This window comes from Pteropus vampyrus, unplaced genomic scaffold, assembly GCF_000151845.1.
Source record: "Pteropus vampyrus isolate Shadow unplaced genomic scaffold, Pvam_2.0 Scaffold50, whole genome shotgun sequence".
NCBI lineage: Eukaryota > Metazoa > Chordata > Mammalia > Chiroptera > Pteropodidae > Pteropus > Pteropus vampyrus.
The window spans coordinates 31693-54720 of record NW_011888831.1 but is presented as its reverse complement, the minus strand read 5'-3'; the positions used below and the strand labels follow the sequence as shown (position 1 = coordinate 54720).

At 50.2% G+C, this 23028-nt stretch overlaps 1 protein-coding gene across 12 annotated transcripts in view; it reads right to left on the bottom strand.

Annotated features, from left to right (window-relative positions):
- Positions 1 to 5683: 5683 nt before the first annotated feature.
- The window catches only part of DLG4 (discs large MAGUK scaffold protein 4), a 22410-nt gene continuing 5065 nt past the window's right edge, over positions 5684 to 23028 (bottom strand). The window contains exons 2-20 of one of the 12 annotated variants that reach the window (XM_023530382.1): positions 19869 to 20033; positions 16402 to 16455; positions 16211 to 16270; positions 15887 to 16011; positions 15619 to 15788; positions 15381 to 15517; positions 15088 to 15232; positions 11902 to 12197; positions 11665 to 11767; positions 11413 to 11527; positions 9848 to 10024; positions 9520 to 9556; positions 9411 to 9438; positions 9231 to 9278; positions 9048 to 9149; positions 8530 to 8702; positions 7469 to 7578; positions 6836 to 6927; positions 5684 to 6592 (exon numbers count right to left, since the gene is read on the bottom strand). In XM_023530382.1, coding sequence (XP_023386150.1) covers positions 6486 to 6592; positions 6836 to 6927; positions 7469 to 7578; positions 8530 to 8702; positions 9048 to 9149; positions 9231 to 9278; positions 9411 to 9438; positions 9520 to 9556; positions 9848 to 10024; positions 11413 to 11527; positions 11665 to 11767; positions 11902 to 12197; positions 15088 to 15232; positions 15381 to 15517; positions 15619 to 15788; positions 15887 to 16011; positions 16211 to 16270; positions 16402 to 16455; positions 19869 to 20033 — 2244 coding nt within the window. In that variant the 3' untranslated portion in view covers positions 5684 to 6485. Of the gene's footprint in view, positions 6593 to 6835; positions 6928 to 7468; positions 7579 to 8529; positions 8703 to 9047; positions 9150 to 9230; positions 9279 to 9410; positions 9439 to 9519; positions 9557 to 9847; positions 10025 to 11412; positions 11528 to 11664; positions 11768 to 11901; positions 12198 to 15087; positions 15233 to 15380; positions 15518 to 15618; positions 15789 to 15886; positions 16012 to 16210; positions 16271 to 16401; positions 16456 to 19868; positions 20034 to 23028 lie in introns of those variants that run through there. The other 11 variants (XM_023530383.1, XM_011359669.2, XM_011359671.2 and 8 more) reach the window with 11 other exon arrangements.

Sequence of the window (23028 nt, the reverse complement as noted above, 5' to 3'; positions counted from 1 at the left end):
TAAGTTCCCATTTAATGTCAATAGGTTCTGCAACTTTAAACAATGTGTAAAGAAACCAATTTTACCGTAAGCTAATTGATATAAACAAGAGTTAAGTTCTTGTAGCATCTCATCAACATTATAACAAAATGACATTGAATGAAACATTATTCAAGGACCTGCTGTATATATAATCATATATGATTAACTATATATAATATAATTGTGAGAGTGATATCTCATCATATTCACCTGTTCCAGAGATGACACTGGAATCTTGGGGGCCACTTTGAGAACTCTGCCTGCCACATTTCATACACAGCAAACTCATCCCCTCTGAGTGCACTCTGAGTGTGGAGAGCAATGCACACCAAGAGGCTGGGCTCCAAACCTGGTAACCCCACCTCCAGGGCAATCGAGAAAGGCTTCCTAGAAGAGGTCTGTAATGTTGGCCTGGGAGAACAGGTAGGATTTTATCAGTGGGAATAAGCGAATGACCTTAGGGAGAGGAAACAGTAGCAGAAGAGAAATGGCCAGAGAGGTAGCTTGGGCCACCCTGAGACGGGCCTTGAATCTCCAGGTGAGGTGTTTTGAATGGCATTCAAAAGCGCAGAGGTCTCCAAAGTGGGGGACATGCACCCCAGGGGGTCACAAGATCATCCATTAATGTGGCAAGAAAACATTAGATCTTCATTTATATACATTATTTTTATCCCTTTTCTTGGGAATATATTTTATAAGGTACATAATAGATGTGTACAGTGGTCCATGTGTATTAGTGATCTATTGCTGGAAAATGATCACTCCAAAACTTAGCATCTTAAAACGACTATTTATCATCTCACTCAGTTTCTAAGGGTCAGGAATCTGAGTACAGCTTAATCAGTTGGTTCTGGCTCAGAGTCTATCAGCTTGTAGTCAGACTATCAGTCAGTGCTACTTCATTTGAAGACTTGACCGATGCTAGAGGATCAGCTTCCAAGGCAACACTCACATGGCTGGCAAGTTAGTGCTGGCCATTATCGGCAAGAAACCTCAGCTTCTCATCCCATGGGCCTCTCTACAGGGCTGCTTGAGTGTTCTCATCATGACAGCTGGCTTCCCCCAGAGCAAGTGATTTGAGAGCACAAGATGGAAGCTGCAATTTCTTTTACAACCTACCCTCAGAAGTAATGCTCCATCTCCACAATAGCCTAGTGGTTACACAGTCGGGCTACTCAGCATGGAAGGGAACTACACGAGGGTATGAATAACAGGGGGTGAGAGTAGTCAGGGGTCATTATGCTGGCTACGACACGTATAAAATTATTAGGTAAGTGAATATATTCTGGGGAATACACTCCCAAAAACGTTTCACTGATGAGCCCTTGAACAGCAAAGTTAAAGACTCACTTACAGACTACAGGGCTCAGGAAGAGTTGCAGGCAGGGTAGTAGTGAGGTCGGATCTGTAAGCTGATCAATGGTCTGGCCTTGGGGTAGGTAATGGGTCAAAGGTGGGTTGCGGGGAGGCAGGGAGCTAGGTCAGGAGGCTACTGGGTTGGTGTCAGTGAGAAACTGTGAGACTTGAGGCCAAGAGGGAAGGTCATATGGACAGAACTTGGCAGAGGAATGAAGTAGACCTGGTGGCTGCTGAATGTGAAGTAAGGGGGAACGGGACCGGGCAGGAGGGAGACAGCAGTGCACCCGCTCAGAGTCCAGAAGGCTGCTGGAGATTGGTCTAGAGTCCACAGAGATTTCTGGGCTGGAGACACTGAAAGTACAGTCTTGGGTGTGGCCCCGGTGTGGCAAAGTGCCCATGATGAGCTCCACCCAGTGAGAGGGCGCAGTGGGAAGAAAGCAGCCCAGGAAGAGCCCCTGCCACTGGGAGAAGCAGAAGAAAAAGTCCCAGTACTACCAATCACACAAGCTGAGAAGTGGGGGTGACCTTCAGGGTCGGTTCTGGGGACCCAAGTACCAGGTTAAAGACTGCCAAGGAGAGGGGGATAGGCCTCCTACAAGGATGAGTCAGGAAGAAGAAAGTGCTTTTCAGGCAGGGAGAAGCCTGAGCATTTGGTGAACATTGAGGAGGCTGGTGAAGAGAGTATGTGTGTGTGAATGCTGAGAAGGATGCTGGAGGTCCCCAGGAAGGATGTTAAAAAGCGAAAACTAGTACAGCAGAAAGAGCCTGAAGGCTGCTATCAAACAGATCTGAGTTCACCTTGCCCATATCTGGAAAGTGGACTTAATGCTTGTCTCAAGCATTAAGTGGACTTAATGCTTGTCTCAAGCATTGTCTCAAATTATTGTCAAGGTTAAGTGAGAAAACAAGTGAAAAGCAGTTAGTGTAGTGCATGGCACATACTAAACGCTCAGCACATGCTACCTATTTTCATTCTTATCATCACTGGCAGCATGACCAAGAGTTGAGTTAGACTTCGAGAGCCACTGAACGTAGAGTAGGGGGAAAGTGGAAGGTTGGGGTCAGGAGAGCAGTGGATGTCTCTCCCCACATCCCAGAGGGTGGTTAGCAACCTCTCTGGGACAGAACTGGGGCCTTGGGCTATTGTCTGAGTTATAGAGATAACGACCTAAGTTCTGAGCTCCCTCAGCCCTTGGCTACCCTCTCAGAGCACTTTCAACTATGTTTGGAATGGGCCTGCCTCACTCTTGCCCCAGATCCCGAGATTGGGACTATACCTCGTTCCTCCAGGGCACCCAGCAGACCTCAGGAAGAGGTGACCAAACAAAAGGGCAGAAGGGAAAAGAGAAGGCTCAGCGCTGAGGGTGACCTGTAACTGCCCTAACCTAGGAGAGGATGAGCAGGGCTTGGGTGGCAATGAAGCAGGGGAGGCTAAAGGAGGTGCGCTAGGGCTGGAGGGCTCAGCGCCGGTGGTGGCAAGGGAAGAGGGGGCTCCCCACGGCTGGCAGGAGGGGATGACTGCTGCACACAGGTTCCAAATGGGAACCCAAACTCACCCGAAAGCTTCAGTATCTGCTCCCTGCAGCCGGCAGGGTCTGAGTGCCCTGTCTCTGGTAGGGCCCTTCTTCCTGGCTCTCTCCTCCCCAACTCCGCTGTCACCCCAGGCACACCCCTACTTTTCAGTTTTGAGACAACCAGGATTCTATGACCCAGGACCCTCTCTGCTCCTCTTTCCTACTTTTATTTAGAGAGTAAAATTTTTAGAAAAATTCAAAACTCCAAACGTTTCCAAGTTTTATTTAATTTTCAAGTTTACCCAGTAACCGAGACGAGACCACGAGGCCAGTGGCACGAATCATTACCATTTTCTAAGTGTGCCAGGCAGGGTGCCAAAGCCTTTATATGGATTATCCCCTTTATTCCTCACAGGAATCCAGCAAAGTGAGCAATTATCATTCTCATTTTATAGCTAGGGAAACTGAGGCTCAGAGGAGTTAAGTTCTTTGCCCAGTTACAGCGATGTCACATCTCTCATCCTAGCCTCAAAAGCACCTCCGGGCTGGCTCTCTACTGCTCCCTGCAGTACCTTCTCCACCAGCACAACAGGGGGTGGGGAGGAACCCAGTCGTTCCCTTCTTACAGCCTCGAACAGGGCTTTTTGTGGTACTTTTTTGAAAAATCCACATGAAGTCCTCAGGCCTTGCTTACTTCTCTGACCCAGCTCCTATTTATCTCCCTGCCTCAACCCTGCTGCACCCATGTCCTTCTTCCGTCCTCTGACATTCCAAACTTCTTCCTACCTTGCTATTCCTCTCTCTACCTGGCACACGCCCCCACCTATGTTTCTTCATTGTTCAAGTCTCAAATGTTGTTCCAAGAAGAGGCCTCCCTGATCACCCCTTCTAAACTAGTAGAGACACATAACCAGCGGGCACTTTCGTTTTATAGCACCATCATTATCTTCAATTATCAGCATGCCTTTGCTTCCTACAGTCTGTTGTCCCCACTGGACTGACTCCAAGTTCCCTGAGGGCAGGAATGTTGCATTCCCTGCATTTCAAACACTACCTGACACCAAGGAAGATCCAAATAAGTATTTGTTGAAACAGAGAGGGAAGGAGGAGTCAGGATTTGAACCCCAGTCTACCTATCCACTCAAGCACAGTCTCTTAAAATGGCCAGGGACGAGCTTTATAGATTTGGAAGAACACATCCCAAACAGCTAATGTGCTTCACTCTGAGGTCTACGTGGAATGAAATGGGGAGGGAATTTTTGTTTTAGCCATATATGTTTCTACATTTATTTGAATTTTTGTACATGTATTACTTTTGTAATCTAAAAAATAATGCATGCAGAACTAGGTGATTTTACCTCTTCTCAGTGAACTCTCCTTAACCCCTTAGGGCCAGACACGTTACCTGAACACACTTTCCTCAGCTCAGATTTCTCCCTTCAGCTGATGGTAGAAAACATCCGCACATCCTCAAACCACCTGCTCCTACACAAAACCAAGCTAAGAAGATTATTTGAAAAACATCCTGGGAAGCAGTGCTTCTCCACCCAGCAAGACATCAGAATCACCTGGTAGGTTTCCTGAAATGCAGACCCCTGTGTGCCACCCCCTGGATTGGGTTCTGTTGGATAGAGTACTGCACAGAAAACCATTCAGGGGAGCCCATAGGGGACCACTGGTTTAGGTGCACACCTCCAGGGATCTCTGCCTCTATCATTGGATCAGTTTAGACTGAAGCAGCCATGCCTTCCCCAGAACTGCTGCCCCTAGGGGGGTGGTCTTTTGCATCCAACTCTCAACTTCTGTCATGGGTGGCTGTAAAAACTTCCCTTTTGCACTGTTTGGGACTTAACCATAACTCACAACTCAGTAACCTCCACCAGCAGCTTTTCCCTAAATCAGAGGAAGAAAGGATGGTATCACAGCTGGTACCAGCAAAAGTTCATCTGTGCTAAGCTGAGGCCTTCAAGGTGGGAGCCTGTCAAACACACGAACAGCAGGAGAAAGAAAGCTGAGAACCAATACTCTACGTAGCAGGATCTGAAGAATCCTGCTATGGATTCAGTCAGGACTTAGGGCCAGGAAAATCTGGCTCTTTAATAAGACTAGAATTTTTTATGTATAACAACAACATATAAATATATATGTGTGTGTATACACATACATGTATGTAATGAACCATTTCCTTTTTTGCCTTATCTACGAGGAAACTCAGAGATCATATTTACCCTCATAGCTATAGCAACGGTTTCTCCTATTTTCATCTTCGGTATTGAGTTCTACTTTCCTATACTTATTATTTGCAAAACTGCTTCAAATCTTTCCTATAGAGATGGGGCATAAAGAAATCCAATGAATAAATATTTACACAGCATTTCTTATCAGCAAACTTCTGTAAAGGTCATTGCCAGAGTCCAGCTCTGTCCACAACTCCATGAACAAAGAAAGTTTCCTCTGTATTTTCCTTTGGAGACCATCATGCTGCCCAACAGGAGCGAGACAGCTCAGGGGAGTGATCAGGGCTGAGCTAAGTTTGCAGAGACCTATGCCAGCTCTGCCCTCTTTCTGGGTCTGTCTGTGACCTTAGACAGAGCTCCAGCCTCTCCAAGCCCATTCCTCACTACTGACCTTGCATCCTTGGTTTGCAAGTTCCCTCCAAGGCCCCTTCAGGCCCCTCTATCTTTTGGGGGGAGTGGTGAAGAAGGATCTGACTTTGCCAGACCCATCCCCATGCTCCCACCCTGTCTCCCTCCTCACCCGGGTCCCAAATAACCAGGCCACACACCAGGTTTCAAGTATCTGTCTCTTCCTTTCACTCTCTCAAAAGAAAAAAATAAATAAATTGCAGAAGGCGGCAGCATTTCCAGTCTTCCCCTGGACACCCAACCCCAACCCCTGCCCACCCACCCTCCCTCCCACATTCCCACTCCCTACACCCATCCCTCCCCTGTCCCCCAAAAAAAATCCCAGGAAAAAAAAAAGCCACAGTTAGACCTTCCACTCATGCAAACCAGCAAAGAAAAAAGGTAGGGGGCATGTGGAAGGCAGGGGGCTCACAGTGGAGTCCCCTACTTATCCCCCCAAAAAACCACCTTTGAGAAGAAAAAAAATTAAAAATAAATAAATGAGAAATCAAGGGACATGGGGAATTATGATGTGGGCAGGGGTGACCCCAGACCCTGCCTCAGGAAAGAGGAGGCCTGTGGCCCTGCATCCCTGCAGTAGGGTGCTCCTTGAGGTGGGCCCTGACTTCTGGGAATGTGTGTGGGAGATGGGTGAAGGGTTGGCCCCCAGTGGGTTCGTGTGTGCGTTGGGGGCGGGCAGGGGCAAGGGGTCCTATGGAGCAAGGGCCAGGGACCAGGAGCCCGGCTCCCCCCAGACCCCAGGTTCCTGGGGTTCAGGAGCCCAGTTCTGGGGTATGGGGATACATGCAGAGGAGTGTCCCCCCTCCAATGGGCTGGATCCAGTTAGAAAGGAAATAAATAAGGGGTGGGAGGGAGGCTGAGGGTGTGAAGGGCTTGGGCAATTCAGTCCAGACCAAGGGCCCGGGTGATGGAGGCAGGGCGAGTCCAGGCCAAGCCAGGGCAGGAATCAGAGTCTCTCTCGGGCTGGGACCCAGATGTAGGGGCCTGAGAGGTCCTCGATGACACGCTTCACCTTGTGGTAGATCTCCTCAAAGCTGTCACCCTCCACGATGGCTGGGAGTGGGTGGAGTAGGGAGTGAGGCCAGATGCTCAGCCAGGAGGCTGGCACCAGCCCAGAGAAAGGAGCACCTTTTTCTAATTTTCCAAGCCATAAGCCATGGGCTGCACTCACCCAAAAGGGGCATCTCTTTCTAAACCATCAACCCAGCAGTCTCCACTCCCCTCTCCCATTCCTCTGCTACCATCCTTTTCCTTTTTTAAATCTGAGCAAAGGTGCATCATGTTCTGTAGCCTCACCTGAGAAGCATTCTGTGAATTCCTGCTCCAGTTTGGTGGCTCTGTCAAAGGCTTTGCGGGCTTGCTCTTCTGTGATCCGCTTGTTAATTTCTCTGTAGAGAATGAGAGAGATACAGACCTGAGGGTGAGGAGCTACATCCTGCCTTTTACCAACTCCATCCAGGGATGTTACATTACAACCAGTATTTTCTCATTTGTAGCACGAAGCAAAAAATACAATTCCCAATATCATCTGGGGCCACAGATGACCCCCGCCACATGCAACCCACCCCAGCCAGGTATGGCCACTCCAGGAACCTCTCCAGAACTTCATCCTCCCAGACGTCAAGCCCCAGTGAAAGGATTCAGACTCTAACTCCCAACAGCCCTGGAGACCCTGGCTCATCCCAGCAAGTGTGTACCCCCAGGGGCTGCTGGGAGTTGTAGTCCTGCCTAGCCCAAGGAAGAAGAAGAGGGGAGAAGCCTTAGATTCCCTGCATCCTCTGGGTTCCAGCTCTCTGTGCAGATCCCCCTCAAGTGCTGCTGGAGCCACTGTCCAGGGTTCTGAGGGGAGAGCTCAATACAGAAGGCTTCTGCGGCCCAGGGCCAGAGGTGTGGGGGAATGGAGGGGAGGTTTCCTGAGACCATACTCACAGCACATTCTCCAGGGAGCGTGGGCGGATGAAGATGGCGATAGGGTGCAGGTGGGCCGCCTGCAGCCGCCGCACGGCATTGGCTGAGACATCGAGGATGCAGTGCTTCCCCTGAGGGTAGGCAGGGTGGGCGGAGGGGGACAAGCAGGTGGCAGGAAAGGACAGACAGAGGTGCCAGGGCAGGACACAGTACAAGGAAAGGCAGGGTACAGGAGGTTGGCCAAAAGGGAAGTGACATGGATGTCAAAAGACACATGGGTAGAGAGAGTCAAAGTGGAAAGGAGGGAGGGACACACAGAGTGAAAGACAGAGAGAAAAAGGGAATGGGCACACAGCAAAGGAAGGTGCCAGCACAGGAGTAGAGGGTTGGAGGGATGGAGCGGGGTGAGGAACAGGCAAGGAGGGGCCCAAAAGAAGGGGCAGAGCAAGGCAAGAAGGGCAAAGGAGGGTGGGGGTATAGAAGGAGGGTCCAGACAGATGGGGTAAAAAAGCAAAGGAAAGGAGAAAGGAAGTAGGATAGAGGGAGGAGGGAGGGGAGGACGGACAGAGGACAGACAGATGGAAGGAACAAGGAGAGACAGATGGGAGGGAAGAGAGGCAGATGGAGAAAGGAGCCATGGAGGGAAAGAGGGCAGGGTGGAGGGGACAGCATGGAAAAGGAGGTAGCAGAGGAGTGGGAGAGGGGAGTAGAGACCCCAGGAACAAGTGAGGGGAGTCAGGCAGACGAGAGAGCCCGCGGTGGTGGAGGCCAACCCACCAAGGGCAAGGCCACAGGAAGAGAGGAGAAATGGGGTAAGGAGGGGGGAAGGAGAGTAGAGAAGGGCCAGATGGCCATGCGGAGTTTGGGGTCAGGAAGCAAGGGAGGGAGGCAGGCAGGGGGGGCAGGGCACAAGAGAGCAGGCAGTCAGACAGAGTTACCCAAGAGGAGAAGTAGGTGGAGGAACGGAGTCGAGACCCAGTGGGGAAAGAGACAGAGAGAAAGAGAGTTAGAGAGAGCTGGAGGAAGGCCATGGGGTGGGGAGAGGGGAGGAGGAAGAGGACAGGGTGCCCGCTGGGTCCTACCTGCTCTGCCACCTCTCGCACAGACTGGACGCTGGTTCCATATAGGTGGCTGTTGTACTGGCCAGCCTCAATGAACTTGTGCGCCTGAATGTCCTTCTCCATTTTCTCCCGGGACGACACAAAGTGGTAATCCCGGCCATCTATCTCATACTCTCTCTTGGGCCGTGTTGTATCTGCCAGGAAGTCACCCCACCCCCTAAAGATCTAACCACCATCCCTCTAGCACAAAAGCTGCCTATGTCAGCCCCCTCCCCAGAGTGCTCAGCTGGTTCTACAGCAGAAGGGACTGCTGGGGAGACCAAGACTGAGAGGGACAGAACCACCCTCCCAGCACCCTCTAGGTCCTCCAAGTCTCTGGCCTCGAATGACAACTATGGAACATGAGAACAGCTGAGAAGCACCCCTTTTCCAAGAATCCCAATGTCCTCCTGCACCCCAATGCCCAAAAGTGGCTCTGCTTATGGCCCCCATGGGCCCTGTCCCCACCTCCCTTCTCCATCCTAGGCCCTAGCACTCACGGGGAACACAGGATCCAAACTTGTCGGGGAACTCAGAGAGAAGATCATCATTGGCACGGTCCTTGGTGGGCCCGAGGATGATGATGGGGCGAGCATAGTGCACTGAGGAAAGAGAGCCAGCTCAAGCAGAGAAGAGAGCTAAGGAGCAGGAAGGGCTGAGCCAAGGCAGGGGGCAGGGCTCACCTTCCATCTGAGTCACCGTCTCATAACTCAGAACCGAGTCTTCCCGACCTAGTAAGAGGTAGTACGTCTGCAAGGGGCTCTGAGACAGGGGACTTAAGGCCCCACGTAGCCTTCCTGAAGATATCAAGAGAAGCTCAGGGCTCCTCTCACCTCAGGTCTTCCCAAACTGACCCTACTTACCCTGTGATCCAGAGCTGGAGCCCCAATCCTAGGAAAAAAGTGTGGGCCATGTGATTGGTTAAGTGAGTCCTCCACCCTTTTGCCCAAGCTCATCCCCTCTTCTACTTACCTTGGCCTTTAACCTTGACCACTCCCTTCGCTCAACCCTGTAAGAAATATAGAGGGGGAGGGTATAGAGAAATGCCTAGGGAGGGGTCTCACAGCCCCTACCTGCTAGACCAACTGATACCCCCACCTCCCAGCAATCCCTGGGCCCCTGTGCTCTTAAATGACATGTCTGCCCCAAAGGCTCATGGGAATCATAGTGCTCAGGATGACCAGCAGACAGACTCCCAAGAAGTCAGAGGGCAGACCCACCCCCTATTGGCTGCCCCCCATGAGGATCTGGGGGGCTTTAGTGCCTGTGACAAGAAGGCTGAAAGCCCTGGGAGCCTCACCGCCGTTTGCTGGGAATAAAGCCAATGTCATCGGTCTCGCTGTCAGAGTGGACCCGCCGCGCCTGCCACCACTCCTCATCACTGGCATCGATTACATGCAGCACATCCCCAAAGCGGAAGCTCAGGGCCTGGCTCAGGAAGCCACAGTCCTTGGTCTTGTCGTAGTCAAACAAGGCCCTGGAAGGCAGGTGACCATAAGTCAGAGCCTGGCTGAGGACTCCAGCCACCCTGAGACCCAGCCCAGAGGTTCGGGGCCAGGGGTCTATAGCAAAGCACAGCTGCTGATGGCACTCCCACAGGTGCCATGGATTCCGAGGAACCCAAGAACTGTCTGGGAACCAAAAGCTCTACTATTACACATAATTGCCACAACTATTAATTGTCATCCAGTCTACGCTGTGTAAGTGATCAGACCAGCTATTGATTCAGTACAATTTCTAAGATAAGATCTAGAACACCATCTTCCCAAGAAAGCAGTCTGCAACATGCATGCTCATCACGGTCACAGGGGTAACCTGGAATCTGCTCAAATTCATAAAAAAAGAGATCACTTTTTGTGGACTCTGGTTACCTCTGGTTACCCTTATCAGTATCAAATCCCTGTCAATAAGCCCTTACCCCTGGGGTCAGGACAAGGGGAGGAATGACCACTGGCAGCAAAGATGAAGAGCAGAGGAGTGAGACAGGAAGAAATGTCAGGGTCATCTAGCATCATCTGGGAGTCAGAACTGACCAACCCTGGGAGCCAAGTAGACCCCAGCAGGGAGGAAAGGGCTTTGAGCCAGGTGTCTGGGCAGATGGATAGTAATGCCATTCAGCAAGAGAGAAAACACTGATTCAGCAAGACAGAGAGCACAAGTACACAGGAGAAAGATGAGCTCAGTTTGGGATGTGTTGAATGTGCGGTGCCTGTGGGACATCTCAGTGGACATGTCCAGAAAGCAGATGGCCAGAACTGCATGTATCGACCTCTGGGAAGAGGCCAGGCCAGAGCTGACAGCTCTGAGAGACAGGTGCAGAGTGGAGCAGCAGACTGGGCCATTTGAGAGGACAGGAGCCCAGAGGAAGAGAAGTATAAGACACAGTGCCTACACCTGGGAAGTACGAGAAAGAGAAGCCAATGGGAGGAGCCCTGAGAAGGAATCAAAATGCCACTAGAGGAAAAAAGGATGACGTGAGAGAGCTGTGGTCTACCTTTCTTGGGCTACGCCATCCCAGAGGAATGTGCAGGCTGGGGCAATATTCTGAATAACTTAGGGGCCCCCTGCTCTGCCAGGCATTAACTTTTGAATTAACAAATTGTGGGGCAGCTGGGAGGTCCTAGAGGAAGTATCAGGGTGACCAGGAGCTGGAAGGTAGTAAGGATACTTGAGGCTAAGGCTATTTTCCAACTGATATGGAGTATTTCAAAATGCTAACCTGTGCAGCTGAGCCTCTGAATACCAGCTGAGTGTCAGGCCTGGATGGGGAGTGGGAGCTAGGCAGGGTTTAGGGGGAAGTGGTGGCTGGGGGCTGAGGGTGGAAGTCACAGAACGAAGAGGTCCCCAACACAGGAAGCATCTGACCTGATGTAAAAACCCCTTTTGGGGTTGCTCCGCAGGGAGGCAGTCCCTGAGCCCAGGCTGCTGTTCATGAGCTGTTCCCGAAGGTCATGGATCTTGGCCTCGAATCGGCTATATTCTGAGGAAGGACAAAGTTCCTGAGCTCTGGATCCATCTTACTACCACCCTCCCTCTGTCCCCACTGAACTCAGAACTGAGGATACAGAGTTCTGAGGATATCTTAGCCCATGAGAGGGGGAGCTTCAGGCCTGGTACCTTCTGGTTTATACTGAGCGATAATCGTGACTGTCTGACCTGCATTCTTCAGGGCAATGGCAGCCTGCTCATGGCTGGCATTGCGGAGGTCAACACCATTGACCTACAAGAAAGATGAAAGGCTGAGTCGCTGGGAGGAAAGGACCAGGCTCCAGCCTACCCAAGTTCCTGCCCAAGAGCCCTGGGCCTTGCCCAGAGGGGTGGGGGTGGTGTGGGCACAGGCTGGCCTTCTCTCACCGAGAGGATCTGGTCCCCCTTCCGCAGCTCCCCACTGAGGTCTGCAGGGCCCCCAGCCAGGATAAAGGAGATGAAGATGCCTTCACCATCCTCGCCCCCTACGATGTTGAAGCCCAGGCCCGTGGATCCTCGATGGATGACAATCCTCCTTGGTTCTCGGGGAATGTCTTCCTCCCCCAGCAGGTCCTTGGCTACTGGGGAGTAGCGCCGAGGGGAAGTGGGGGTCATGGCTGTGGGGTAGTCAGTGCCCAGGTAGCTGCTATGACTGATCTCGTTGTCCAGGTGCTGGGAATACGCTGAGGGAAGATATGAGAGAAAGTATGACATGGAAATGCATGGAAGGTACTAGAACTCACTATCCCACTTTCTCCCTAGGGAACCAGAAAAGCCAAACTTGGGTGAAGGGAAATTATTTTGCCAGAGACACTAGGGTGGGTGGTAAAGGGGGGGGGTGTCAGATCACAGCAATGTCGGGAGCAGGAATTCACAGGTGACATCAGGGGTTGGTTATCCTAGGGGAAAATGAATGAGATTTCATGTCCTAGATATGCTAGATGATGAAGTCAAGGGGAATATTAATACCAGGTTTTTAGCATTTTCATTTGGTTGCAGCATCTCTCAAATCTCAATCTATAAATTTCCACTTCATCTTTTTTTTTATTTTCTCCATCCATTTGAAAAACTGAGGTCATTTGTCTAACAGAATTTTCCACATTTCTATTAGAGAAATTCTAATAGGGAAATCACTGCTTGCATCTCTGTGGTGTTAACATGTGCCCCTGCTCTGTATCTCCTGTGAACTGATAATCCATACTAGAGACTTAGTCAGATTCGAGTTCGATTTTTTGGCAAGAATACTACATTGATGGTGCTATGTACTTTCTACTGCATCACAACAGGGTACAACAATGTGTAGCTGTCTTTCTGTTAGTAAGACTAATTGGTTGGCTCAGGTGTTGTCACTCTTTCACCTAAGTTTTAGCAGCTATTGGTGATTACTGCCTGGTTCTGATACTTCACTGGGCGGGGAGCAAAATAGTGATGTTCTACTTATTTATTTATTTGTTTGTTTGTTTGTTTATTTATTTATTTATTTAGAGAAAGGAATATTTATTAGTAGGAATTCTATAAAAAAGAACTTTCCCACATCAATTATTTGGTTACTCAAAGTGCAGTTTGTATAGGAAAAAGAGAATAAATGCTTGACTCGTTCCCTTTATTTGCCAGTTTTCAGAATGAACAAGTTTCCTAGCATCCTCCAAAGGTACCTATTATTTTGAAGTACCATTATGATCTCATAGATTTGAACACATTTAATGAGTTTTGGTTGAATGGCCATGAGAAGCCCCTTTTATTTGGCTCCTGTGTCTTTGACATGACCCTAGCAGCCTTAGATATATTCCTTCCTTTCTAGTACAAAAGATGTTATGAGCTCATCTTATACATTTCTTGCCCAAAATTTGGAATCGGCCCTTTCTCCAAGGAGCTAAGGTTCCTTCTGGTAGGTCACAGTACTTAGAAATACTATCAAGTGACTTTAATATAGCTTCATAGTACAATTTCCTATTTCATAGGGGTAGTCATGCTTCATTATCCTTTCCCAAAAATTTCTTAGATATTCTCCCAAATGTATTTTTCCAATTGAACTTTAGAACCAACCTGCTAAGTTTCCAGGGAAACCTTAGCGGGTGGGAGCATTAAACTCTGATTAGAATTGAATAAAATGTACAAATTCATTTGGACAGGATTGAGATCTTTAGCATACTAAGTTTTTCCATCCGGAAAGATGGCGTGATTCTCCATTTCTTCCAGTTTTTTGTGTCCTTCGGTTTCCTCATTTTCTTCACATAAATCTTATGGACTTCTTGTCAAGTTCATATTTCTAAGAATGTTATAGAGTTTTTTTCTATGGTGAAAGGAATCTTTTTACCTATTATATTTTTTTATTGCTGGGAAGTTACTAATATTATTTTTCTTACATATGGCCACATTGTTAACCTTCCATTTATTTCTAAGTTTTTCAGTTAATTCATTTAGATTTTAATCTAAATGATAGACAATAGTATTTATAAGTAAAGACAAGCTTGTTTCTGCCTTTTCAAATGTAACATCTATTTATTCTCCCTGCCTCACTACAACTACCTGAAATCTCTAAAGCAGTGATTCTTAAGCAGGGAAATTTCCCCTCTGAGAGTACATTTGGCAATATTTATAGACATTTACATTTCTGGTTGTTCTGACTGGTAGAGAGGAGTACCACTGTCGTCAGATAGAGGCCAGAGATGCTATTAAACATCCTACAAAGCACATAACAACCCCCCACAACAAAGAACTATAGAGTCCAAATATGTCAACAATATCAACATTGAGAAAACCTGCTCTAAAGCAATGTAGAATAACAGCAGTAATAAGGGGCATCCTTGCCTAGTTCCTAACTGAATGGACACATTGCTAGGATTTTATCATTAGAAAATGTCCGAAAAAAAAAAAAAAAAGAAAAGAAAATGTCCGTTGTTGGTTTCTGATAACTACTCTTCATCATATTAAGGAAAATGCCTCTGTTCCTAGTTTATGAAGTTTTTATATCTGAAAATAGATGTTGAATTTCATCAAATGTCTTTCCCACATCTATTTGAAATGAACTTACAGTTTTTCTTCCTCAACCTTCTCCTACAATGAATCAAATGAAGAGGTTTTCTACTATGGAACTACCTATAGTTTTCTGAAACAAAACCTACTTTGTGAAATGTTACTCCCCTAATATGCTGTTGTGTCTGATTTGCTATGTTATTATGAGCATTTACATTTCTATTCAGAAGCAAAACTGGCCTATACTTTTTTTTTATGTTATCTTTGTGACCATTTGAACTGTCCTTATAAAATGAAATGTAAAACTTTTTATATTTTCGTATACTCAGAGAGAGCATAAGAATAATCCATTCCTTCAGGATTTGATAAAATTAGCCATAAAACCTACCAAGCTTTGTGCCTTCTGGGGGAGAGACTGAGGATAATAATTTCTAGTTTTTCTATAGTAATCAATTATCCATCTACTCTTCAACCACAGGAAGTGGCAGAAGTTGTAGCTATTTCACAAGGAGCATCTAAAGAGGAACAGTCACTGGGGATGTCTTGGAGGTAACTGGGATGGATCATGGGGAGCTTTGGGATTTGGAGGGCTCTCACAGGTTGTGATGTCTGGGGGAGCATAGCTGTCACTCAGGTAGGCATTGCTGGGCTTGGCCACCTTTAGGTAGACAACATCATACGTGTTCTTCAGGGCTGCCACAGCATCCTCATGCATGACGTCCTCCAGCCCCACACTGTTGACCTGGGGTCAAGGGAAGCAGAGCTCAGACGGAGCCAGAAACAGCCTCAAGACAGAGGCACTGGGGGTGAGCTGATAAGGAAGCCTGGGTCTGCTCAGGGCCAGTAAGTGAGACCCAAGTGTAGGCTAGAAAAGTGATAAGGGTCCTCACCGCCAGAATCTTGTCTCCAATCTGCAACCTCCCATCCTTATGGGCGGCACCCCCTTCAATAATCTTGGTTACATAGATGCTATTATCTCCAGGGATGTGCTGGTTCCCTACACCCCCTGCGATGCTGAAGCCAAGACCTGGATAGAGCAAAGGGCAGAGGTGGGTGCCCAGGTGCCTGAGAAACAGGCCTTGGGCAGGGGACAGTTAACATGAGGGTGGCAACATAATGCATCACTACCTTTAGGCCCCTTGATGAGCTTGATCTCCATGAGTTTCTCAGCCGGGGGTTTCCGGCGCATGACATAGAGGCGGACTATTGAGCCTGCCTCCTTGAGAGCCTCCACCGCAGCTGAGTGGGTCACCTCCCGAACATCCACTTCATTTACAAACAAGATGCTATCGTTGACCCTGAGGGCAGCAAGGCAGGCCTGAGCCAGGAGCTTCCTGCCGCCCTGGCCCTTCCATTCAAGGGAACTGGCATCCTAACCCCTGTCTCCTCTTCCCACCTGAGGCGGCCATCCTGGGCCGCAGCCCCTCCGGGAATGATCTTGGTGATGAAAATGGACGGGTCGTCACCAATGTGCGGGTTATCGGTGCCACCTGCGATGCTGAAGCCCAGACCCGAGTTACCCTGGGAAGAAGGAGGGGAAGAGGGTCAGCTCTTCTCACTGCCCACTCTTGGCAAGGTGAGTAGGGAGGAGAATGAATTGGGGATCTGTGACCAGAGAAGAAAGGGATAGGATTAATAGGATGGCCACCTGGAAAACAGGGGCAAAGAGAAAAGCACAGACAGGGAACAAAGGGGACCTCAGTTGGAGGAGCTTGCTCACCCTTTCCAATGTGATCTCCTCGTATTCCATTTCCCCCTCGGTCCCATTCACCTGCAACTCCAGCACAGACCAGAAACAGAAACAGTGAGATAGACATTCCCACCTGAGAACCTACCCCTCCCCTACTGCTGGGACTCAGGTTCTCCCTCTCTCCCTCTTTCTGCAATGCCTCCAAAATATAAACAACTCACATATCCCGGGGCTTCTAGGGTGTCTGTGTTGACAATCACAGGGGGAGAATTGGCCTGTGAGAGGAAAAAAAGAGATGAAAAGCTTCCTGAGCCTTGGCTCAAGAAGGAGTCGGTAACCAAGAGTCTCACCAGGCTGGCTACCTTCGACCTCTTAACCAAGCCTGCTCTGCTACCCTTAAGAGTCCCTCAAGAACCCAGCCTCAACCTGTATTACACACACACGCGCACACGCACACACGCACACGCGCACATGTGCGTGAACCTAACTCTGCCCAGCCCAGGGCCCCTGAATGTGGAAGGAGGTGTCTGAAGCTGGAAGTTAGACAGCCAGATGGGGGAGCAACAGATGGTAAAGAGTGGGGGGCAGGACAGGCTGAGGGGGTAACCTCTCACCGGATGTAACACCACATGGTGTTGCATGCCTTATGTGCTACACATACACCCCAGGGTTTATGTCCACCGGATCCTGTCCCCCGTTTTTGCCGCCATCCCTCTCCCTATCCACCCACATGCACCTTCATAACTCTCCCTCAGCTTTGCCCCTCATCTTCACACACATTTGCTCTAAACCCTGGGCCCTGAGAATCCAGGGTTCCCCCAGATGCAGGCCCCTCCCTCCCTGTCGCCCACCAGCCATCCAATCCACCCCCTTCCTCTAGGGACCCTGTTGCCTAGCAACAGTATCTAAGCCCAGCCAAGGCCTGGGGAGACCCACCTCCTGGAGGCCCTGTCGTCAGGACAACAGGAGGTGGGTGGAGCGTGGCCTAGGGGTAACCAGACTCCCCAAGTCAGAAGGGATCTAGTAGCCCTGCCTCTCCTGCCCTGGGCCCCACCCCCTCGTTAGCCAAGCTGAGAGAAGTCCAGGCTGAAGAGGTTGATGGGCGCAGTGCATCCTTAATAACCACCCTTCCTTCCTTTGCTACGCCCCTCACCCTACGCAGTGCAAAGGACGTCAGGAGGGGGAGTGGTGAAAGACATCCGGGTCCTATCCTCTCATCTATTCCTTTCCCCACGTCATTCACGAAAGGGTTAAAGTGGGGCGTGCCCAGGCCCCTGACGTTGCCTCGAAGCAGCAAGGTCTCTAGACTTTGGGGCGGGGCCAGCTTTAGGCTGGTCTTAGGGGCTTCCCCAATTGCCAGGGCAACGAAAACCACATCTCCATGGTAACGGGGAGAGGCTGCCAAGAGCTTCCTTCCAGGATCCCCAACCTATGGCCTCCTTAAACAAATATTTATTTAGAGCCTACCAAGAGGGAAGCAGTCTTCACGATTCCCCAGACTCCTCCTTCTCCCCCTCCAAAGGGGTCTCTGCTCTCTCCTGCTGTTTCTCAGTACTACACATTACCAATTTCAAGCTGTATGATAAATTTCAAACCCATAAACCTATTAACACCATCCTCTGAGCCTTCAAATGCTGTTGTGCAACCAGTAGTCACTGACACCAAAATCTCATCCACATGTCCATCCTTCATTCCAGAGGCTGTGGTCAATTCCCATCCCCATCCTAGAATCCTCCTCCTCGGGCCCCATCCTTCATCCAGGACAATCTTCTTTGCTTCTCATCCCTCTCTACGTCATCCCACATCTTCCATCTACATCACTGTTCCACCTTTCAATTTACATCTTCCAACCCCAACCACCATTCTCCGTCTGCTTCCCTGTCCCTATCCCACCCTCCAGCCCCATCCCTTACTACTCTCCTGCCCTTATCCTCCATCTCAATTTCTGATTCCCCAGAGAGATCAGCACCACTCCAGCCCTTACTTCATGTTCAAACCCTCAAGATTCTATCCCCAAATCACAATCCTTCATTTTCAACCCACTCCCCATCTCCTCTGAAAATTGGGATTTCTCCTGTCCACCAGCTCAGGCCTTGTCCTGAGCCCTCCCTCCATGCTTAGGCCTCTAGCACTCTCTCCTTCCACTACCTGAGCTCTGACTCCAGCTCCCTAGCACTGTACTAACTGCCACCTCTCAAGCGTCCCTTCTCTCATCTTCCTCCTCCCCAGGAACTAAATGGCCCCATCTACAGTCTTCTTTCCTTCATTCTTTGCAGTCCCCCAAGTTTCTTAGGAATACTCTGTACCATCTCCCCATCTCCAGGGCCTTACTTTCTTTCCTCTCAATGAGCTGCCTTGATTTCACAGTCTCATCTCAGTATGTCCCCCTGCCCCGGGATCTCTTACCCTTCTGTTGTCTCTCCATTTTGCTACAAGCCAGAGTATGGTCTTTCTCTCTCCAACTCCTCTCCTGTCAGCCACCTCCTCCTCACCCCAGAACCCACTGCAGTCCAGTCCCTGCTTCCTCATCCCTACACTCAGAAACTTCTTCACCATCTTCTTAATGAACTGTCAGCAACCTCCCCCTTCCCAGGGCATCCCACAGGATACTGGAACCCCAGCCCTGACCCCACAGTGTTACCCTCAATCTCACAGTTTGCCTGGTGTTCTCCATTTTCCTCCCCATCATGTGCCCCCAGAAGAGAAGACCGAAGTAGAAGATGAAAAGTAGACTAGAGAATGTGAAGTCTCAGAAACAAGGCCTCCCCAGGACTGAAGAAGGAAAATCTGATGTGAGCACAAAGCAGAAGGGGAAACAAGTGGTGGTAAATAATAATGGGACAGATGGGGTACATAAAAAATATCTGGGTGGAAGCGAGAGCCCAAGAGGATGAGAGAGGGGAGGCATGGGAGGAAAGGAGAGAAGTGATGAACAGTGAAGGGGATAAGGGGGAGGGGGGGAGCTGGCTGGCCAAGGAATAGTACTGATTAGGCCACAGAGGACCTGAGCTGGGGATCAAGGAGAGGGAGGAGAGCGCGTGGGAGGAAGAGAGAGACAGCATCAAGAACCAGCCAGCCAGCAGGGAGGGAAAGGCAGCGAGGAGGGGAAGGAGCACAGGAGCAGAGCAAAGGCTGGGGCAGGGGACAGAAGCAGAAAAGCCCCACAACTAGAAGTCTTAGGCCACACAGATGGAAAGAGCTGGAGACTAGGGGGACAGGGAGAGCTAGGCCCAGGGGCCAGAAGTGGGGGGAGGAGGCAGGGAAGGGACAAGAGCAAACAAGAGCAGCAGGACCTCTGAATAGAGCTCTGGACATAGAAAATGAACACAGAGGTGGAAAGTGTGAAGGAATGAAGAGGCCCTGGGCTTGGTGAGCATCCTGGGGGATGCACACATGTCAACACATGTGTGCAAAGACATGAAGACACAGACAACAGACACACACACACACACCCTGGCTTTAAGCTCTACACACACTCCCACTTTTGCCTGGCCTGTTTCTTCTCTGTGAGAACAAGGTATTTCTAGCCCCCAAAAAACCCCCTTCCCCAGGCCCCAGGAGCCCAAGACCCAGACCCCCAGTCCCAGCCTCCCACCACCTACGGCTCTCTCCCTACCGGCCCTTGGGGTGGTCGTAGTTCCGAGGCTCCGAGGGCCACACTGGGGAAGGGGCAGCCTGAGTCTCCTACCTTGAGGGGGGAGAGGTGGGTGTGGCCCACGACCCCGTGGACGGCCTCGAGGTGGGACAAGTTCCTCTCCGCCACGTGCACCAACTCGGGGGCGTTTACCTGGTTGGGGAGGTGGGCCGGGCTGTGCTCCAGAGGGGGCGTGTCTTCATCTTGATAGCGGTATTTCTGAGGACGGGGATGGAAGTGTCACTGGGGCCAACCCAGTGCCTCGGGCTCCTGGGCTGCCTGCCTCCTCTCCCCGCAGCCAGGCAGTGCGAAAGGCCTTGGGGCCTGACCAGCTCCTCCCCCTCCCTCTTCTCCAGCCCATTGGTTCCCCTCTCTCCACCCTCTCCTGCCAAGGCTTAGGCATCTCTCATCTCTTCCCAAATCCCTGCCCTATCCCCCAACTCTTCCTCACATCCTAGGACCCCAGCTTTCTACCCAGCACACTCCCTCCCCTGGCCTCTGTTTCTTCACCCCTTTCCCAGGCCTTCAGTTAAGTCTCTCCATCCCTTCAGAGCTCCAGCCCCTCTGACAGTGATACCCACATTCTCCATATCCATCCCCAAATTCTTTGCTTCTCTCATCATCTTCATCCCACTTCCCTCAATACTTATTTAATCCCACTCTCCATGTTGTAAGCTCCTTCCTCCAAGCTACAGTTACTGCTCTTCCTACCCATTCCATCCCATTGCCACCTCGCTCTCATTGCCTCAGTGGCCCCACTACAGCCTCTACCCCATGAGACTGGCTCTCCAGCACCTTGCATGCCCGAGGCAGGGACCACAGTCAGGCCCTTCAATTAGCAGGTATTTGGCATCAGCTCCCCAGGCAGGACAAAGCTAAACCTAGCCAGCTTTTCCTCCAAAGGCCCCCACTGGTTCCCAAGTAGTCAGCAGAGGGGCCCCAAGAGTCCGGCCCCACCCCTACAAATTCTCACAGCCCAGGCAGCTAATCGGATGTACAAGAAGGGGATGAGGGAGGAAGGGGGAGGACAGAGGCAGTTGGGCTCAGGAGGGGGCCAGGAATGGGTGCCAGGTTCAAGGTTCCCTGACTGGGGAAGAGGGTGGAGTGTTGAGCCTCAGAGTAAAATCCTGGTCTTCCTCCGGCCTTTTAGAGTGAAAGACCCAACATGACCCCTGACTCCCTTCTCAAATAACCACCTGCCATCTCAAGGGCCTCCTGTGTTAGCTTAATAGGAACACCAGTAAACAAGATTAACTGAGAGCCAGAGAGAGAGAGAGAGAGAGAGAGAGAGAGAGAGAGAGAGAGAGAGAGAGAAGAAAGGGCAGGTGGAGACAGCAGTGAAGGGCAGCAATCCTGCCTGGGTCCTCCACATCAGCCTCTGCCCTCGCATTGTTCCTCTCCTCAGGAGCCAGCCCCCACAGAAGCAGACCCTCCCAAACTCCAGGCTCAGGGAAAGAGAAGGGTACCATATGCAGGGCTCCCTCAGAGACTGGAGAAGACAGAGTACACTCCTCGGTATACATAGATCAAAAGAGAAGGCAGAATTTCCCTCTCAAAAAAGTGTCTAAGAAGCCGAGAGTACTCCAACATTTGGAGGGCAAGATCCAACTGGAGGAAGCTTATCAAGGTGAATTCCTGACACTAGAGTATGATTCTGAAATTTCTGAGGATGATGAACCAAGGTTGAGAATGTAACTCAACTTTGGCTATAACTCAGGATACAGTAAGAGAATAGGAGGAGGGAAAAATGGTGCTGGCAACATGAAGATTCTCAAACCCAGGACAGAGAGACAACTAACATCGGGAAGTACCTCGAAACATTTGAAGAGCCTTTAAGCAGGAAAATATGGGCTTGTGAAGATACATTTCTTTTCCTGGTCCACAGACCTGAAGAGAGAATCCTGAGCTCCAGGTTTCAATACCATGGGCACAAAAAGCAGAGAAGGAAAAGGAGGGGGGAGTATAAGCTAAATAGTCCTCCTCAAAGGCTGAGCCATCTTAGATAACAGAATTTGATGAACTGCAAGAGATTGTTCATTCCACACCATGAAAAGGTGCTCTTTGGCCTTGACAGCGCAAGAGCCGAGTGACATTTACCCAGAACTGGAGGGTCCAGGAAGAAAGGGAGGCGGCAGTTCTCTCTCATTTCACAAGGCCCCCCAATTCCCTGCATGATAAATGAGGTGGGGCCAAGGGTTGCAGCTTCAAGTTTTAGAGTCTGGGAGAGGTTTGAGCCTAATTCTCCTCCATCTTCACCCCCGCCTCACAGAGAAAATTCCTGAATGATGATGAAATGTCAGGGTGCACATAAATGGAGGCATAGGAAGAGACATTTCATTGTTTATTCTGGAGGGAAAAAAGGTAATTTTTTTTATCACAATGAGACTGCAGACACCTCTCCTTGCCCCACCTGCCCACGGAGGGGGTGATCCAGGACTGAGGAAAAGGCTCCTCCAGAGTGGGAGACAATGTGACAATTAGGGAATGAGGAAAGGGTACAAAGTTCCCAGAATGTGGCTGACGGAGGTTAGGGCCTATGTTCAGCCCTTGGAAATTTTTGAACTACATGTAGTAAAGGGAGAAATAAAAGGAAAATTTTCTGAAGAGATGGAGGGGAGCATAATTCGGAAATTGCATACTGGGAGGTGGGAATCAGGGTCAGCACCTCTCAGTCACAGATGACAAGACAGCTAAAGAAGGACAAGCAGGAAAGGAGGATCCCCTCTTTTACCCTACTAGGACTCAGGGCCCGAACCTGCCAACAGCTCAGATGCTATTGGGACCAAGTCTGAATGCCCAATATTTTAGGGAATAAGACAAGTAAAAGGCCTAGGGGTCACTGTTGTTCCTTCCCCCTTGGCGCCCTCCTAACTGGTGCACTAGCTGCTCAGAATGACCTGGAACTGAGGCTTGAATCCCCAAAATAGAGGGGTGTGAGTGAAAGTGGATGATGATAGGAGGGGCGACCCACTGCATCTGTCCACCAGACACTGCAACCCAGAGACCCCGCGCCAAGTGGAAGGAACAGTGACAGCACTTGAAGCTTGCACCCTGAGATTTGGGGAGTCTGGGGAGAGGGGAGCAGGGCCGGAGCCCGTACCGCGGCACGTACCACGCAGAGACACATGGAGGCGAATCTGTTCCGAGCCGACATGGAGAATGGGAGGGGGACTGAGGGGAGGGGGTGGGTGGGAGAGCAAGGGTCCCGGGGTTG